At 42.3% G+C, this 20,417-nt stretch overlaps 1 protein-coding gene across 1 annotated transcript in view; it reads left to right on the forward strand.

The window, feature by feature from the left end:
- The window catches only part of myo6a (myosin VIa), a 100,679-nt gene that overhangs the window by 35,624 nt on the left and 44,638 nt on the right, over positions 1–20,417 (forward strand). The window contains 3 exon segments of the mRNA XM_027279238.1: positions 6,664–6,808; positions 19,189–19,346; positions 19,697–19,788. Of these exon segments, the coding sequence (XP_027135039.1) occupies positions 6,664–6,808; positions 19,189–19,346; positions 19,697–19,788 (395 nt within the window).

Raw genomic sequence — 20,417 nt, forward strand, 5'->3', positions numbered from 1 at the left:
GCATTTCTTTGAGCTCTGTCAGTTCTTTCCATCGCTGCTCTGACGTCTTTATTTATCTGAACTCCTGAAAAACTTGGCGACTCGCTGTCCTTGGCCGGATGCACCACTTAAAAATTACAGACAGTTAAGGACGGCTTCGATTTCAAGTGTCAACTTTACTTTAATCCTTTGTTTCTTCACATCCAACCAACTGACCTTCATTCCTTCCTCTTTGCTGTTTTAAACTGAAGATCATAGAATACACTTTCTGAGTCCTGATCTCCAAACCTTGCTTGAAGTGTTGTGAACATTGTGTGAATCGAGGAGAACAGACTGAACCAGCTGAGACAGTTCAGAAAGTTATTTTAGTTTCAGTTCAGTAGTTTTAGATCATCTTCAGAGACAGAGAGGAGACATCTGTGCTGCTGAGACAGAGGCCGGTCTCCAACAAAGTTAATTTTCTCCTGATTCGTCGGTCGATATCTGGCTTGTAGAAAATCATTTCCAGTATGTTTCTTTTTTTGTTTCTGTGGGATGAACGAATTGCTCGTAAACTCGACTCAGCAGCTGCCGTCTACGTCTGCACTCAACTTATTTCACCTTTGACCTCGGGTCAAGCGTAACCAATGAGATAACAGCTGTGTGTGACATGAGCATAAAAGCGAAACGTAATAAAGAAGGTAGAGAGCAGAGAGCGAAGGAAATCTAACATTAAAGTGACGGAGGATATATCAACAACTGTGAGCAGAGAACGTGAAATCGAATTGTTGCATAGAAATTCTGGTTCTTGCTGAAGAGGAACGTATTTTTGCTTTCCTGTTTCCTGTTTCCTACCCTATTTTTAAAGAACTTGTCCTTGAACATGAAGTGAAAATAAAGATAAGAAAGAAAGTTCTTGAAGTTGTTTGAGATAATCTCGTGTGAAACCAACGATTCAACTCCAACAGAGAGAAGAGATGTGAGCTGCTGCTGAGACTGAGCCGGGTCTCCAACAAAGTTCATTTTCTCTTGATTTGTCGGCCTGAAAAACAAAACATTTTAGAACATATGCAACTCGTGACTTATATAATATGAAATGCTAGATTTGTTTTGCAGTCACAGAGGCTGGTGCTTGGTTGAAACATGGTTTGTTTTTGCTGTAGAAGAACGTATTGTCCCTGCAGACACCCAGGTTTACTGTGACAAACAGCAGCTGTGAGTTAAACACAGTTAATGCAATGATGTGATATTTCCTGTTTCCCATTTTGGGAACCACTAAGACAGACCGGACATCCTACTTTTCAAAAAGCTTGTCATCATGATGATAAATGGTTACGGCGGCCTGAATCTGGATGATGATTGATGTTGTTTTTCTTTTATTAGTGGAATGAAATGAATCCGTCAAAATGAGTCATTAGTCGCCGCTTTCATTCGCGGTTCGTGTACAGGAAGTTGTCCTGCGTGTCACATAAGACATCTAACGAAAACATAAATAAAAACCATGCGGCGGCTCCTTCTATCAGAAAACGTCGCGCATGCTGTGAAGAAGAGAAACAAACAAGGACACACACCTCAAAGGCATCGTGAGGCTTTTTGTTCGAGAATATAAAAGAGTCCAGACGGCTAATGTGCCGTGACGTGTTCATCATCACATCCATTCTCCTGTTTTAATGACTCGACAGAATGAAACGCTGTGATCTGGAAACGTCCCCAAAAATCTGTGATTTTTAAAGCGACGCTCGTAATTAGTTATCACTCGTTTTCTTTTAATTAGTTACAACATCTGCAAAAAGGGAAGTAGGAGCTTCACATTTAATCCACAGTGACTGGAATCGGATCCTAAGCTGGTACGATGGCGGTTTACGGACGCCGTACAGAACGTCATGAAAATAAGCTTTAAAAGGGATTATTTTCTCAATTCTCTCTTTGCAGTCGAGTGTTTTCATGGTTCTATAGTCTGGATGTTTTAATTCTCAGTCTGAAAAAATACAATTCCCGGCTACATTGTCCACTAGACCAGCTCCAGTTCTGGCATGACACCGGCTCCCTGCGAAGTGGAAGTAAGATTCGCTTAAACTTATTCTTACAGTGTGTTATTCGTACTTTTACTTCAGTGAAATGCTCCCTCCATCTCTTCCTTCACCTACTATATCATATGCACTCAGAGACCAGAGGTATGATGGGGAGGATAGTTCCTCATCAGCTCTAACTGATGAGTTTTCAGACTATAGCCTACAGCGGTCTGTGATTGCATCAGAACCCATCCATCTCGCCGGGTTCTCGACTTCTAAGCGGCACCGCTTTGGTCCCTGAGAGGCAGATGCCATTTTGATCTCATCCCTCAAGAGCCTGTGCTTTGATGGATGGCTGTAATATTCAGCCTTCGTCTTCTCGGCCTCATTGTGGTCAGAGATAAATGGTTTTGTAATATACGTTTGTGTCGGAGCGAGGATACATGTAATTAAAACCCAAAGGAATCAGCCAGCTTATGACTTTTGAAATGGGAATTTATTAATTACATACTTAGAAAAGCGTCATAAATTAATTATTTATATCTCTACATTTAAAGAGGGATATTGTAGCATGGTTGTCTTCGACGCTCCGCCCCGTTTCATGCCTCATTTTCCAGACCGAACCCTCCGGAGATGCTCAGTTTGCATGAATATCCACTCTGAACCTCAGCAGCGAAGTTCCTCTTGCTCTCGGTTCCTCCTCTTCGCTTTCTCTCTCCGCGGGGGAAGAAGAGGAAGCGCAGCTGGGCGCCTATTAAATAGACTATTCCTCACAACGGGTGGCTATCATGGCGTGTGTTTTACAGACAGGGGAGGCAATCATCCAAAAACCGGCTCGGCTTACAGTGTGCAGTTTGGATTGAGGTCTCTCGAGGGGCTGATTTCATGGAGCTCTTAAAGAATATTTGTTTGTATTTGGGGAGGCAAGAAGAACTTTTTCTTAGTTTGGAAACACTTGAAAGTCAAACAAAGATACGCCTGTTTAACTCCAATAGAACTGGACTCAATAGAAACACTGACCTGTGGCCAGTGAGAATCAATCAGTACGAGACGTGATCAGAAAGAGAAGATGGAGGTGGTGATGTCCAGACAGCCCAAAATGTGGAGCAGGAAAATCTAGAAAGATCCAGAGAGTTTAGACGCCAGAAAGACAAACTGGAAAGTTTTCCCAGTTTGTCTGTGGCTCTCGGAGGACTCGTGGACCTGAACTGACTTATTTCACATCAGATTTGGTTCCCTTCGTTTTTCTTTAGGACATATGAGAGGTGACCGCTAGTTCATGTTGTGGTTTTACGATCTTAAGATCAAACCTGTAGCTGTCTGGTGTTGGGATTGTCTTATAAGAACCAGGCTATTCTGCGGCCGACCGAGTTCTTCGTTCTTTAAAGTCGTGGTTTCCCTGCTCAATCCCTTTCCAAGATCTAATAATCATTTTATTCTGGAGAAGCCTAGTTAGCAGATAACCACTTATACTGTCAACCCTACAAGAAGAACTGTGATATTTCCCTTGAATAAAACTGGTTTACAGCCTGTTTATTTCTCAACTCATTTAAGAATGTTCTGTGTTTTGCGTACCAATTCTGCACATCGTTGTATTTTTAGGCATCAACATCTCAACGATTTAGCATTTAAACTTTCTGTAATATATTATATATGTATATATATCTTTTCCCTCAATCTCTGTATAAACATGTCTGCTTGTTGAAGTTGTTGAAGTCACTTTAAGTGACGGCTGCTACATCAAATCAAACATATATTCTCGGTGCGTTGTTCATCAGTTTGAACACATTCAGCCTGACGTGTTCGGTTTCTCTGGAAGCTTTAGGATCTGACTAGCACGGTTGAAGAAGGTTTATAAAAAGCATCTCGAGTTTTTGTCCTGAAAGTGTCGTCTGGCGCAGCAGAATATTTTCTGACACCTCGGTTCTTTTTGCCAACATTATAAACGGATTCATTGGCGGTTTCATCTCCGTATGCGACCTGTGAGTTGCAGTAAACCTTCAGCAAACATTACTCTGGGCTGTGGATTCAGATGTCAATCTGATCTGAACTCGCCAAAGTTCAGTGTCAAATCGTCGCAGTCTTCCCATTAATCACTGGACCTTTGGCACTTGGAGGACAGTGCTGACATTTTTTTCTCCTCAGGACTCAAAACAAACTGAAATCTATCCGGAGCGGCTGGAAATAATGAAGCTTAATGAACAAGGGATTAGGTGTGAGTCCTCGGCTCTACTTTAATATGAAGATTTCCTTCCACAGGGTCTTCCTTCAGTCCAGACATTGATTTAATATTAGCTCACTTATCTTTCAGGCACTATTGAACGTTGGCATTGATCAGAGAAGTGCCTCCAATGCTGTGAAGTGTTGTCACTAACCAGCCCATGTTTTTTTATAGGCTGTTAAGGTACTTATTGATTTACACACCACAGATACACTCCTATGAATACAGTGTGTCAGTACTAACTCTGAGCCACGTGGTTTGACCTTGACGAGATGGACTTTTCCTATTTTTCGACGTTCGACTGAATATCTTCTATATCTCTCTCACAGAAAATTTAGGGATGCTTCATTTCAAGGACAATGGATGTTAATGAACATTTCTGTAAATGTGCCAGTATTAGCCAGCTGGCTAATTTTCAGCTTCAGTCCTTTGGCAACATTCACAGAACAAAGACAACAAGATGCCAAACAGTATATATAAATAAAATGCAAGAATCATTATCCATCCATCCATTTTCCATAACTGCCTTCTTTAGCAGAGTCGTGGGGCGCTGGAGTCAATCCCAGCTGATGTTGGCAGTTCATCAATGCTCACGTTCACACCGATCGGCAATTTAAACCTGGAGAACGTTTGGAAACATGCAAAGTCCTCACAGAAAGGTCCCAACTGGGGTTTGAACCAGGAACCTTCTTGCACTTCTTGCGCCAAGTTCATGCAGTTACTGTAATTAAAGATGGATGGATTATAGATTGTTTTGGTACAAACACTAACGCCCCCCCGGTTCTTTGAGCTCATCATCTTGAAGCCTGGATTGTTGCCTTCTTGCATTATCGGCATGAACATCACTGTGCTGCCACTGTGCAAAATTATGTTTATCTAAATAAATAGATGCAGTAAAATGTTGATATACATCTTGTTGTAGACAGAAGAACATATTAAAATACTCCAATGGGCTAAGTATCGTCATCCTTTTAATCAATATGGGAAATGATCATTAGTTTGAAGCTGAAGAACGTCGTTAACAGGCTCTTGAATCATGTTCAATTAGCTTTTACACTGTGGTGTCACCTTTTAAACTCCCTTCATCAGCTGCTGCAGTCTTGAAGATGACAAACCTCCATGTGAGAGAAGCTCTTTCATTTCGCTCTTTGAATAGAGTTCCCTGCTCTGCTCTCAGCCCACCCAGTTTCTTCCGGGGCTTTGTTCATCCCTCCGTGGACTTGCTCAGATCACAGCTCGTACTGTAGGTGTTACTCTCGCTCCCTCCATACATAATCAGCGCTGTGTATTGCCTCTCACCTTTTATGTAGGGCGCACGTAGGCCGGCTTGTCAATCTCTGGTCATGGAAGTGCACGTTGCTGCAGGAATGCGGGGGATTTTAAAAGATTACTTCTTTCATATTTTACGCCCACTTTATCCTTTGGCACCTTGTAAGAAGAGGTTTGTTCTCATGTCGATCAGAGAGAGACACCAGTCATGACAGAGACTTCACATCTGTGAACAGCTGAGTTCTCTGCAACATGCTTGACTTGTATGTTCATGGTATGTTGAAGGAAACTGTACTGGGAATAAAACCTCCACCCTGAAAGAGAAGGAGTGAAACTCAAAGACGTTCAGAGACCTCTACTAAAGCATGAAACATGGTTTCTAACTAAATAAATCTCTGTTCTTCAATCGTTCAGGATTCTTGGAACCATTGAGAAACCAACCGACCTGTAGAATATAATCTGCTCACACTTCAGGTCAATGAAAAGCTGGAACCCAAAACTTTTCAGGTTCTGTACCATGGTGTTCATGAAACACTTCATATTTAACATTCCTGTAGAGTTAATCGTTGCTCTCCAAAGCTGTTTATTCAAATAGTCCAGTGACTTAAAATAGATCATGAAGTGACGTTGGAGAACGTTGTGTTTCTAGCAAAGATATCAGCAAAGCTGGTGGTGGTCTTGGTCTTGGTGGTGGTCTTGGTGTTGGTGGTGGCCACCGTTTCTCGAGGCCCATCATTGTGCCGTGTGTCGAGAGATCAGGAGCAACATTTATAGGCAAACTGTAAACTCTATATTAGCCAATTTCAAACTGTGTCTTCTTGTACATTTTAATTTAAAAGCCCAGTTGTGTTGGAAAACAGTTCACGGTCACGTTACAAGGTGCTGTGTTGAAGGTTTGCATGCTGCCAGTTCAAAGAGTTATGCTGTTAACTTTAGCCTGTCATCATGTATTCATCCATGTAATGTGTGTGATTCACTTTAAATAGTTTGGTTATGAAAAGCTAATTTCTTCTCCTGCTTCTTTAATTAGTGATCTCCTGTATTACCCTCCAGCTTACTAATTAAGTAAATTTCATGCTTATTTAAGTGTTCTGCGTGAAGTAATGTAGTCACCCAGCCCTTCCTTCAGGTAGAAGGTTGCCTCGTGTAAACCCACATGCTTTCGTCTCAGACCTGATGTTTGCCCTCCTCCTCGTCTTTCAGGAGGCTGCGCCATCAAGAACCAGTCGAGTCAGACGCTGGAGCACTGTGCCGAGCTGCTGGGCCTGGACGAAGAGGACCTGAGGGTCAGCCTCACCACCAGGGTCATGCTCACGACAGCAGGGGGCGCCAAAGGAACAGTCATCAAGTAAGAGGCCTGCACACACACACACACACACACACACACACACACACACACACTTTATGCATCAGGTATTTAGTGGATCATTGCTGTCTTTATATTCTGGATCAGTCTTTGTTCTACGAGCGTCGCCTTTCTCATTGTCATGTTATTTTTTAAAATATATATTCGGTATATTATTATTATTATTATTATTATTATTATTATTATTATTATTATTATATCATTTATAAAGGTCCAGAAGAAAATGTAGGTTTGAGAATCTGCAAGAGACAAATGGACAAACTCAATGTTCTGAGGAAGATTGTGTGACACGACTGAAAGCTCCAGGACAGCTGCTAAATGGACCTTGTGATGAGACTGTTTCGTCTAAAACTGAAACTATTAAATACTCGACAAGAAAAAAAAACAGATTTCAGAAATGTTTGACAAGAAAAATGTTATTTTTCTTTTCTGCGTCACCGTACGACCCTTTGAACGATCGTTTCTGCCCCCTCGGAGGAGTCCAGAGCCTCAGGTTGAGAAACTGACTTATTAGCATTTGAAAGCTTAGCCGGTCTGATCCACAGGGCTGCGTATAGGCATGAGTAAGCACACACACTCGGTGCAGCAGATGGTTGATGTATTGCCTGTCCTGTTATCGGCGTCCAGAGAGAGACTCGCTCGCTACAGTAAAGTGAAACAAGGCTCAGAGGAGCGGCTGCAGAGCTGGTTAAAGGCCTGACGGAGCTCCAGCAGCTGGCTCGCTCGCCTCCTCGTCCTATTGTCCAGAAAGACAGTCGCACGTAAACACCGGATCAGATCTGATTGTTTTTGCCAACAGTTGTTATGAATACAGTGATCTGCCATCTGGACGCTCAGTGAAGCGTCTGGATGCTGAAATTAGTTTGATTTGAAAAGTCCGCAGAGTATCACTGGAACTAGCACTGTTTACATGGAGAACGTCTGAACCACAGACTGTCGTGAAGCACTTCAAGAAGTTCAGTGTGGTGGAGCTGAGACGAAGTCTGCTTACTGAAACCAGACACCTGTCAGTCAAAGTGTCCACGCTCTTAACCCTGCATAACTTTAAGCCTTAATATAATGTGAACAGGTGAGTTGTATATAAATTCACCCTCAGTACAGTTGTCATGAACGGGGAAATTAGCTACAGAGACCAAAACTGTTTTTTGTACCAGGCTGTAAACATGTTTATTTCTGCTGTGAAGTTGGACATTTGGACATGGGGACTTATGGAGACTGACTCACTTCTGGAGCCAGCCTCAGGTGGACGTTAGAGGAACTGCAGCTTTTCAGCTTTGATGCCGATTTTCCGGGTCGATATTTTTATGTTTCCTTCTCACTGAAGCTCGTTTCAGACTGACCTCGCTCTCACTCAGTCGACGGTCCTTTGTTCGTTCTTCTGCACCAAACACTGAATCAAACTCTCGGTGCAGACGTTGACAAGCGTGAAAGAACTGTGTAATGTTAAGAATGTTGCATTGACCTGTAGCTGCACAATAGACTTTATTCTCTGAATTCAGTTTAAAGAAATACATCCCTGCTAACCTGCGTGTCGCTTCCTTCACAGTGTTCTGCAGTCACACAGATAATATAAAACAAAAACACTTTAATGCATCGTAATTGCCAACAAATCTTTGTGTCACGTTTTCTGTTGCGCCCTCCTCGGTGCTTCTGAATCGAGGGAATTCCTGTTCACAGGCTCCTTTCAGTGAAGGTGACCTTTATGGTTTGCTGCAGGATCACACAAATTACGCTGATAGAAAACATCCTTTAATATTATTAATGACCCTATTTAGAAAGGCAAGGTGAATAAAAGCAGAATTTATCCCGGAGGAAGTGCGGGGATGTAAACGTGGCAGAGTTCAGTTTGTCTTGTGTCGGTCGCTTCATCTATAGCAACACTGTCTGCAGATATTTATGTTTGCATGATTTATATTTGATATTTATTCATCCAGTGCTTTAAAGACGGGGTGTCTTGCTGAATGACGTAGTGTCACGGGATGGCGTGTAAATAACATGTCACTTTTAAGGACGTTTCACGTGTTCGCCTGCATGTCAAGGTTCTCCCGTGTCACTAACGCCGTTATAAATGACTTAAAGGACGAAGTCAGATGACCTCTGTCGGTTTGGGTTCAAATAAGTATGTTACCAACTTACCAACAAGAAAAATAAAATAAGTCGGCATCGTGTTTAAAGAAGTATCGGTGCAGGAGCTGGTTTCTGTGTCACACGTCTACGTCGCCCGTGTACATGTACATTAAAATTCTCCAGAGTCACTGATAGGACCACATGTTTAACTGCGAGACGCCTGATTTACATGTACTGTGCTAAATTAAATGTGACAGCAAGTCGGAGGCCATATGGCGCTCTCCTCCTCCTCCTCCTCCTCCTCCTCCTCCTGCTGCAACAAAACTCTGAAGTTCACTCAGTTACTGTGAGTTTGATTTAGTTCCTAATGTGTCCTTTACCTCCAGTGAAGGCACCATGCTCTTGGAAATTAATTCTTAAGTTGTAAACTTAATTTATGGTGTAATAATAGTTTGCAGACTGCAGCAGTAACCTGAACCTACAGTCTGTAAACTTCCACCAAGAGCTCATTGGATTATCTAACAGCAGGAAAACCACTCCCCAATATGTTACTTTTGGAATTAGAGGCAGTGCATCCAATTATTTTTGTACCTTTGACAATCACGTCGACTTAAAGCAGCTTAAGGAGTTTGAACTTGAACTTAAAGAAAGCTCTTGATTTTCGCTTCATCACGTCTCAGAAAAGCGTTTGCCGTCGGATCAATCGTGTTTCCTTCTTTATGTTTTTGTCCAGGCGTGTCCAATCAGAACGCCTGTAGACAAACTTAAATATCTCAACAATTGTTTCATGGATTGACAAAACTGAAGATACATGATGTGAGATTCATGCGAGAGCGAGGGCGCTGGAGACTTCCACCAGCCGAATCACTGACTTCAGTTTAGTTATAGGTCAACTTAAGGGATTAAATGATTTAACTGTGATGCGAGTTGAGATTTTCCAAATGTTATCAGACAGAACGACTCACAAACACGTTCAAATGTTCACTGAAACTCTACTGTTGGCACAGAGTGACAGGAACTGAAGGACCATGAATAAAATGTGAAGGGATTTATCTTTAAACCAGGTGGACACCAGCGTGACTTGGTGAACTCTTGAACAAACTCGAGGGCACGAAGCATCTACAACCAGAGGCAGCTCTGGCCGCTCACAGCTTCAGCAGTCAGCTCCAGCTCAACAAGATAAATGTGAAGCCGTGAGGCGTTACGCTGGAGGACGAGGAGCATTATACCATTTTACGGCTCAGTGCCAAGGGAGAGCTTCAGGTATTAGAAGGTACCTCGGGCTTGAAGCTGGAGTGAACAGATACCCAAACAAACCCCCCATCAGGCTGCTCAGTCCAGCTAATAACTGAACTCTCCGAGCGATGGAGATGATGAGACGGGAGAGAAACAACCACAAAGCACCAGGCAGCGATGGGAAATTATACAAAACTCATATTCAGACACCCGGGAGGCCGTTAACAGAGTTTAGTGTAAGAGAGGAGACGTCTGTGAACGAGCTGCAGAAAGACGAGATGTCCACAACAAACATACCAACTGAACAAATAATATTTAACTTGATCAACTTGATCGTTCACCGCCAACTGTTTCACTGATTCTGGTGAAACCGGATCGTATTTTATGGAGGAAATGTTTTCTGGTTTTCGTGTTGTTGACCTTGTTGTTTTAGATCAGAAGTAATGTAGTCGGACAAATACTCGAGTACATAGTTACACTCAGATATAGAAAGGTAAACGCAGGCCGAGCCCTGTCTGCGTTCAGCCTGAACTGCTCGCTCTCTGATTGTTTCGTTGGCAGCTCAGCCGCTCGCTTCCATTTCAAACCTCCCACGCTAATGTTTGTTTCTCCTCTTTCATCCGGGGCGAGCGGAGCCGGGGTCGATGGATCCAAAGCTGCCTCCTGTCTGTCTGAGTGTCAGCTGTCGCTGCCCTGCCTGTCTTTGAATGGACGCGTGTCTGACAGATCCCGGTGACACTTATTCAGCGTCTTTTCTCAGATTAAGTGCGCGACATCTGTACGTCACTCTCACAGTCATTTTGTAGAATTGTGTCAAAACAAATAAAAGCGTCACTTGGAGGACTGTCGGCTTCAGAGTGCTGTTTAGCTCCGCTGATGGATGAACCGCCTGAAATCCTCCACACGAACCCGAAGAGGGCGCCGTTCTTCCAGAGCAAACAGAGTTTCTGCCGGTGGCAGATGGTGAAGGAGCGAGAAGCTGACGGGGAGGGGGAAGAAAATCACGTCCAACACGTTTATTCTCTTCATTAAAGCCAGCAAGAAAAACCCAAGATCCTGTCTGCACGAGGAGGCAGCAGACTCTGTGGTGACGGCAGATGGTTGGAGGGAAAACTGGTTTCCAACATGTTCATCGTCTTCAGGGAGGAGCAGGACCGCTGATGGGAGTTTTATGGGAAATGCAGTCTTAATATTCAGTTTACAAAACAACACATGATTTTACATTTTAGGAATATCTCCATGATGATGTGACTTTCTGAAAACGACAGCATGTTTGTCTGGAAGACTAATGAGATCTCAGAGAGGGGTGACTTCATCCAGTCAGCTGTGAGAAGAGTTCGTGCTGATGTCGATCATCTGTCAACGACGTCCGTCCCAAACTAATCGTCCCTCTTTTGACCACGGAGGCGAAAAAGTTCAGCTGGCTGAGCTGGCACAGTTTGAAGGTCACAGAGAGCGTGTAATGTTTACAGAATATAATATTCAGAACTTTGTTTTGTTGACAGACCCGTGATGCATGATGTCTTTATTCTAGCAGCGGCTTCTTCTTTCGGACTTCACACCAACACATTTCTTTCATTTTCAAACTTAGTAGTTGCTGAAATCAGTGTTTTCTCTTTAATGATTTAGTCTGTCGACGCTCCTGTAGATGTCGTTCCTCATACAGAATATAGAAATTCATCGCCGTCATGATTTCCGTCTCGTCATCAGACCGACTAAAAATATAAAAGTCATTATTTCCTCCCACGCGGGAGCCGCCAGACTCCACTCGTGTTGAAACTGTCCTGACGAGGATAAAGGACGAATCTGTGGCGCGTGAGGTTGAATCCGTACACTGACTTATTTCACAGATCACGGCTTTGATTTCACACTCGGCGAAATGAGACCAGCAGGTGATTTTTATGCGGCGGTCACGGTGGCGTCGGGTTGGACTCTGTCCAGCTGGCTGCATCACCTGAGCTCGATGTTTATTTGTCTGGGTTATGTAAGCAAGGCGGCTCTGTTTGTGGAGCTGAGAGGGCGAGAGACTAACAGACAGACAGCGGGACAAAGAGAGAGAGAGAGAGAATTAAAACCTGATGTTTGTCTTTTTTCCGTATTTCTGCTCTGGGAAGTTCTGTGTCATGACCGTGAAGAGTTTGTTTTTATGTGGTTATGTAACCTGACGTCTACAGGTGACCTGGTTTCTTTGAGAATGAAGGTGAGGAAGAGGAGAGGATGAAGGAGCAAAGAGTTTACGGAGAGAGTCGGTTTGGTTAATTTAATCCGATTCATGAAGTTTAAACTCATTTTAAATTCAGTGTCCTTGAATTTTAAGTACTCCGCTATTATACACGTCACATGCTGACTGAAAATACTGAACATTTCTCTAACTCATCACATTCAGAGACCTTCAGGCTCAGATACTCACTGAAAAATAGAAGGATCAGCCTTGATAATTCAATCTTGAATCAGTATCCGAGTATTGAACTGAAAGTAATCAGAAGATTCATCACTCGGTCTGAGGCAGTGATCGTAAAATGGAGCCTTCAGAAGTTGATAAATTCAGCTGCAGATCTAAAAGAACAAATTAAGGGATAAAGTCTGACATAATGCCGACCAGAGGCTGCTGATAAAACAACTATGAGCTGATTTATTTCATTTAATCTTTTGTTTTTACATCTCGCTGTTGGATAGTTTGAACACTAGTTACATTAAAGGGTGATTACGTCATTGCATGGCTCAGTACCGGCAACCCTGAGCCAAACTTTACTGTACCAGAATTAATTAGTCTGCTGAACAGTCATACGAAGTCGTGTCATTAATGTTGGCAGCATTAGTCACCGAGACACAAAAACATTGAACCTGAACTGTAGTCTGTCTTCTATGAACGCTATCTTTCCCTAACCCTAACCACACTGTACTTAGATATATATTATATATATATTATAGAAATAAATCATCATGATAGACTCACTATCACTCCTCATGTTCACAGTTGATGATTTCCCACCATTGAAGTCTGCAAACTAACTCCCTGTTCACACACTCTGTGCCTAAATGAACGGAAAGCGTTTCCTTCGTTAACAGTCGCGTCAGGTCGTCACGTCTCGAACAAATAATTTAATAAACGCATAATGAAAATGTAGAGGCACTCAGACCTGAGTCGCCTAATTACGAGTCAACAAAGCAGTCAGGAACTTTTATGCTTTTAAGCCTCAAGTTTGTTTTCCGGCGGTTATTAACCGCAGACTTAATCGGTCTTGTGTTGTCGGGCCGTGGAAAGTTTAATGACGGCTAATACTTGTAGAGAATTCGTGAGGACGCATTATAAATATTATAAATATGATTTCGGTGCCACACGCCCGCTACAGATCTGATTGTTTCCGATCCAGCCCGGGACGATTTGTGTTTATTTCAATTCACTTCAAATGATGTGCGTCAAATGATGCGACTCTCTGCGTCACGGCCGATCTCAGTTGTAGTTTATTAGATACACCAAGCTGAAACTAATGCAGGCCAATCACAGTTTAGGGATGTGCTGACTCACTTCAGAGGCTTCAGTTTTATAGTATATATTGTGCTAATTTATATCAATGAGTGTGGGTTAATGACTGAAACTACTGTCTGTAACGCAGTTACTGAACATTACAACCTTCACGAAGATTTACCGCAGGACTATTAGACTGCGTTAGTCCTAACTGTGTCTTTATGAGGTGTACCTCATATAAGGTGTTTGTTTATGAGGTGTACCTCGTTAACATGTCTGTGCTGCCTGTTGACTTCTCAAACGACGTCGAATAATTTGGTCGATTGCTGGAAAATGAACGTTTTTGTGATGAATCCTTCGTCCTTACCTGATGAAGACTTATTGTTGAGAAGTCCTCATCTTTTGTGTTTTTGCCTGACATGGATACTTTGAGAACAGTAACATGTGGGGAAACTGGACTTGGTTATCGTCTTCGGCCTTGGTAGGTTTCAATAATCTTGAGGTTTGTTCTCAGCTTTTCTGATCAGTTGAGTCACAAGTTCCCGGACATCTCTCGAGGGAGTTTTTTCAATTGAAACATCAGATAATAAATCATATTTTGAATGAGCGATGACTTTGCAGGTCCTGTTTCTTCTTCTTCTTCTTCCTCTGGTGTTCTTGGCAGTGTAAATACATCATCAGCAACATATTATACTCCCTACATTCATCATGTGATCTTCAGAATATTCACAGCTGACAGAGAGATGATGACTGACATTTTAATGAAATGTCAAACTTTTAAAAAACTAAATTTAATTCAGAAACTTGGAAACTTACTGGACCAGATGACAGAACGACAAAGTCTTCGAAGAAGGCGACAGATGATGATGATGAAGATGGTTCACTGCTGTCCATCAGAACGCGGTGTAACGTTATTATAGAGACACAGAGTCGGGCTGGATGGATGGTCCGCCAACGTTTAACCAGGAGCTGGTGGAGACCAAAAACACAAATCAACAATAATGTTTCTCAGCAACTGCTGGATGCCTAAATATGTAACTGATTGTCATAGTTAATTATAGCGTCTTTGGAAGCGCTCACATGGTGGAGAAAACACTTTCTGTCAACCTGGAAGATAATTAAATATATATTTTCTTTTTTTCCAGTAATTTGGAGGTAAAATAACGAGTATGGAAAAGTTGGTAAAAGGAGAATGGAGTTACTTGAAAGTGAAGCAGAGTTCGAGAAAGATGGAGTGAGATGAAGAAAATCAAGTTGAGACAAAAACACAGAGCATCAGATAACGTGAAAGTGACGGGAAAGAGATTATAAATCCAGACAGGCCGGGTTGTACGACGCTCAGAACAGAGGAACATCTCACGTAGATGTAATTCCAACACAGCGAGCGACGGAGGGCGAAGAACGAGCGGAAGGGCAAACGAGAAAATGGGAGATGCCAATCACGGCGACCCCGTTGGGTTAGGTCAACAGCTAACAGCTTGTGAGAGTCGAGGGGGGATTAGTCTGTCAACCTGGCAGCCAGACGTGCCATTAAACAAACCGGCACAAACCTCCACATCACATCCGTCTAAAGCTCAGCCAACACTGCTCTAACTTTTTACCTTAAACCCGCGACTAAATGTCGATCCATCATTGTCGAATTGTTTTCTCAACTTCTGAGCCTCCAAAAGGTGAAACATGAATCATCGTGAGATGATTAATGCTGAAAAAGAAGTCTGAAAAACATGATGATGTTTATCTTCCCATCAAATCGGAAAATCCAAGAATCTTTGGATGAACACAAATCAGTTCTGTGCTTTCCCCTTTAAACCTGAACCAGTGGCTAATAATATTAAAATGCCGTTTTATACGACTGCAGGCAGTGATGCAAATCAATTATGACTAATCTACCGGGATGCTTTCATTGGACAGTTAGCTCATTAACAGTGTGAAGTCTCCCAATAAAAACACTTTGTGATTTTCTTTCAAATAATTTATTTTTTAATCGTAAAACTTCGATGAAAACCCTGCAGGGAATCCGACTCGAATGAACCAAAGAACGTGTCGGGATTTTACATTTCCTGTGTTACCACTACTATTATTATTATTATTATTATTATTATTGTTGTTGTTATTATTGTTATTGTTATTATTATTATTATTATTATTATTATTATTATTATTATTATTATTATTATTATTATTGTTGTTGTTGTTGTTGTTGTTATTATTTCTGCTCAACAAAAATATAAATATAACATGTTTTGTTTTTGTTGGGTTGAGATGAGTTAAAGTAAAAGATCTAAGACTTTATTTCTCCCACAAATGAGTTAAAATCTGCGTCAGCGAGCATGAGATAGATAATCCGTCTACCTGACAGGTGTGGCATGTCAACATGCTTGGCGAGGACTTGTTGCTTTTCAAAATAAAACTGCCCATTTTGTTTGGCGTGAATTCACACATCAGGATCAGGCGTTGGGGCCAGTCCTAGCAGGGTGGGTTGCTGTGGGTGTTTCTATATGTGCTGTATGTAAATGTAAATGTCAAATCATCCGACACATATTGTAACCAGTCCAAGACACACCTGTGTCATATTTAGCCACACCTGTAAGGTGGGAATTATCTTGGCATAGAACAAGTGCTCTCCAGTGTGCACTAACAGGGATTTGAACACATTTATGTGCAAAGTTTTGAGAGAAAATGGAAAAAAGATTTACTGGTTGTTCTTCATATTATGTGTGTACTGATCATTAATCAATCAAGCACAGGGAGGATTACAGGTGAGAGAGTTTTCTTTCTGTCTTTACTGCAGCGTCACAAAGTTTTGCACAAATTAAAACCTCAGGTAGTTTTGTCTGAGAGAAAAATGTGTTCTCCAATTTAACTGCTGCAAAACTTGAACCTGCAGGTGAAGCGTAAATGTCTGAGCGGTGGCTTAGTGCTCTGTAATGAGCAGAACCAGAAGTATCTCTCTGTTATATTTGAGAACATTCCTCTGGTGGCTCTAAAGTCCATTTTAAAATCCATTTTCCTCGTGTGGTGTCTTTGAGGACGGAGGCAGGGAGCAGCTGCAGAGCAGCAGGCGTCTTCAGAGAGCACGCTTTCTACACAAAGAGACCAGTAATTACACCAAGAGAGAGAGAGAGAGCTGCACAGACTCATAGGGAATACATATTAGACTACTTGTACGATTAGTGTTCTGACATTATGCTGCCCTGGCATTTAGACCTCTTGGTTTTTAAATGAGAGGGCCTCGCTGCAGTATTAACACCTCTGTTCACGGAGCCATGAATTAAACATGGCAGGTAGCCGAGGCAGGGCAGGGGTGAAGGTGAGGAGCTGTGGGAGTGTTGATAGGTGATAAGTCAAAGCCCGCTCTGTGGTTGTAACTTTGTCGACCTGCTCAGACACTTCCCACTTTTCAGTTTTGTTTGAGAGCTCAGAGCTTCGACTCTCGGTGACTTTACGTGAAGTCTTTGTGTTTTAAAGGTAGACCCTGGTGAGCTTTTGTTGCATTGTGAAGTTTCCCCTTTTTGAACTGTGCTGGAGTTATTGCTTTAGCTTCACATGAGACTCAGAGTGTTTGCTCTTGGCTGTCCTTCAATATTATTATTATTAGCTGAGGAATTCAACAGACTAATCTACAAGTAAACAGTAAAATAACAGAACAATCAACAACAAACTTTTACAGAGTCAAAGTTTGAGGTCGATCCATCTTTGGTGCACACACGTTCCCAGTTGTTTTCAGGACATTTCCATCAGGAATATAGTTGATCCTCTGGGTCTTCACTTGATAGTTGCAGCCAACAACAGAGAAATTGACCAAGAAATTGAGATCTTGGTTCGTTTCCACATCTTTGTGTCACCATAGTCGACGACAGACAGATCTTTGATTGGACGTAAATATTGGATGTAAATATTGTTTCTGTTTTAGGTTTTCCTGCTTTTTTTTTAACCTATGAATGATGATGAACATCTTTTAATGTATGGCCGTAAAGTTGGGAGGCCAATGGCCCCTTGGACCCTGGATGGAGTTTTTGAGAAGCTACAGAAAAGTCAAGATTGGTTTAAACAAACTGCTATAAAGTGTTCGGTGTTAGATTATGTTCCTGGCAACATGAGAGAGGATCGGGATGTGACATGGTAACACACAAAGACAAAGACAAAAGACAATTTCAGCAACTGTCTCAGAAACATCAACATCATTCATGCAGAAAAGTCGTTTTATTTATACATTATTCATCAGGTGGCAGGTTAAAAGCCTTGTTTACATGTGCTTGAGTTCAAATGGGAATAATATGCATGTGTATATATACAGCACATAGTAGCACAGAGTGGATTCTGATGGGAATTCACAGAGAGTAAAAGACGTAGAAGTAAATCACAGATTGCAGCTGTAGGGGGTTCGGCCCTTTCGCGCGGTAGGTCGTCGCATCGCAGCGAGACACCTGCAGGGACCAGGCGCCGGTATTCCCCTGTGATGTGGCATGTGGCTTAAAGAGGCATGTGCAGAGGAGATAATTTGTCGGCGAGAAAGGGAAGCAGGTGGATTTTGGAAATCGTTATTGGGAGCTTTGGGAGCCTCGGAGTGCCACTCGTGTAGAGTTATTTCCCGGCGTGTCCTTGAGTGCACCGCTGAAGTAAAGTCCAGAGGTAAAGCCGGTGCAGAAAATTCAACCCTGCAGCAGATTGATGCGGTGCATTTCATGTGGCCCCGGCAATCGGGTCACTCCTTTTGTCTGCCGCCATTGAACCGCGCAGTCAGAAGCAATCACGATACTTCCACAGAGCTCACTGACGGTTATGTTGTTTTATGGCCGTTACCTCTCACCCGACCTCTTTCTCTAACTGTCAATAACACATTACCTGCTCGGAAAGGCCGGCTTGAAGTAGACTCACTTTCTCCTCAGACAGATTTATGTTTACACTTATTATTTTAGGCAGTTAGCTCAAAGTGTAGAGCCAAACCCAAACCCAATAAGACATAGAGAGTGCTTTTAATGACCGGGTGGATGACGGAGTTAGAAGAGACAATTCTCCAAGTCCAAGAAGCACTGTGGTAACTATGTTCAGCTGTACTCGAGTATTTGTTCTGGTTACATTCCTTCTGATCAAACAGCCTTTTATTTCACCAAGCTCTCACCAACCACTAAAAGTCAGTCCCACATTTACTCCAGACGTAAGATCAATGGTCCACTTACTATCTTTCTAAAGCTTTCAGCTGTTACTCTCATTCAGCTTCTCCTGTGATTGTAATCTGACCTTTAAGCTCTGATTATTTTGTTACAGACACATTTTCATTTGCTCACACTTCAGCCGACACTTCAGCCGCCTTTCAGCACTTCACCTTCAAGTGACGCTTCAACTCCTACAAGTGCTTTAACTTTAACCCTTCAACTCAAGTCAAGTGCTTCAGCTTCAACTGAAGTAGTAAATGAAACTTTGTTTCAGCAGTGAGCTGTGTGAAGTGTAATTATAGTTCAGTGATAAATAAACACAGCCGTCCGTGTGTTTTTTAAAATAAACCCAGATTGTCTTTCTCACTTCAGACGCCATCAGAAACTCTGAATCTTCATTCTAACTTCACTTTTATCCCTGTGTGTCTTCGCAGAGTGCCACTCAAAGTGGAGCAGGCTAACAACGCTCGGGACGCCCTGGCGAAGGCCGTGTACAGCCGCCTGTTCGACCACGTGGTGACCAGAGTCAACCAGTGCTTCCCCTTCGACTCCTCCTCCAACTTCATAGGCGTCCTGGACATCGCTGGCTTTGGTTAGTGTCACTCAAAACTTCAAAACAAAAAGTTTAAGATGTCCTTAGACGATCCTAAGTGTTTGTATCTGGACCAATCTGGGCTGCATCTGTGCCCGGTGGATTACAGCTGTACGAGTCTTACAGCAGCTGAGCTCAAACATGTCAAAATAAGAATAAGCTAAAAAAAGAAAATACACAAAATAAGTTGAATATTTTACTAGTAACTTAAGACACACATTGTTTTTCACTGACACACATTGTACTGACACCGAAAGAGCGTCTACGGTACATGGTGTCTTAAAATAGTCCAGGTTGTCAGATTCTCTTTGCTTTCGTCTTTAACTGACTCTGTTTCCATGTTTTTCCAGAGTACTTTGAACACAACAGCTTCGAGCAGTTCTGCATCAACTACTGTAACGAGAAACTGCAGCAGTTCTTCAACGAGCGCATCCTGAAGGAGGTGAGAGCCGTCATTCTCCAAATCTGTTTCGATTTCAGTCAACTGCATCAGATCCATTAGCCGGCACTTACAGACACCAACAAATCAAAGAAACATCTCGGATGACTCAGGACTTTGATTTGTGCTTCTCTCATTGTGAGGACTTGTTTTCTAAGAGGAGGTGTCATATTCTCAAATTAAAGTATGGGTATCCCAAAAGCCGAGACACATCGACACAGAAAACCTAAACTTTGATCACATTGATCACGGTGATTACTGATTACATCCTGTCACTGTGTTTCTCTTTAAGATATCTTTCAGCAGAAATGTGCTGTGGAAAGTTTCACATCGCTCTTTGTAACACCCAGTTGAAACCATCGATATCGAAGTCGATATGAAAACTAACGCTGTCCGAGTCGCCGATGTTCCAAAACACCTCGTTTCTGTTTTGGAAAATAATGGTTCTGCAAATATAACTTTTTTTTTTTTTTTGTAAGCCAGGGTCTTCATATAATGAACTAGAAGGCACTCGAGTGCTTAAACCGCAGTCGTTGACGTTGGACAGCTGCAGTAATGGGTTATTGCCATTTGGAGAAACGCTGTTCAGCTGACGAACCTGAAGCTGCAGTTAAATCGCAGAAACAAAAGTA

This window comes from Larimichthys crocea, chromosome VI (genome assembly GCF_000972845.2).
Source record: "Larimichthys crocea isolate SSNF chromosome VI, L_crocea_2.0, whole genome shotgun sequence".
Taxonomy (NCBI): Eukaryota; Metazoa; Chordata; class Actinopteri; family Sciaenidae; genus Larimichthys; species Larimichthys crocea.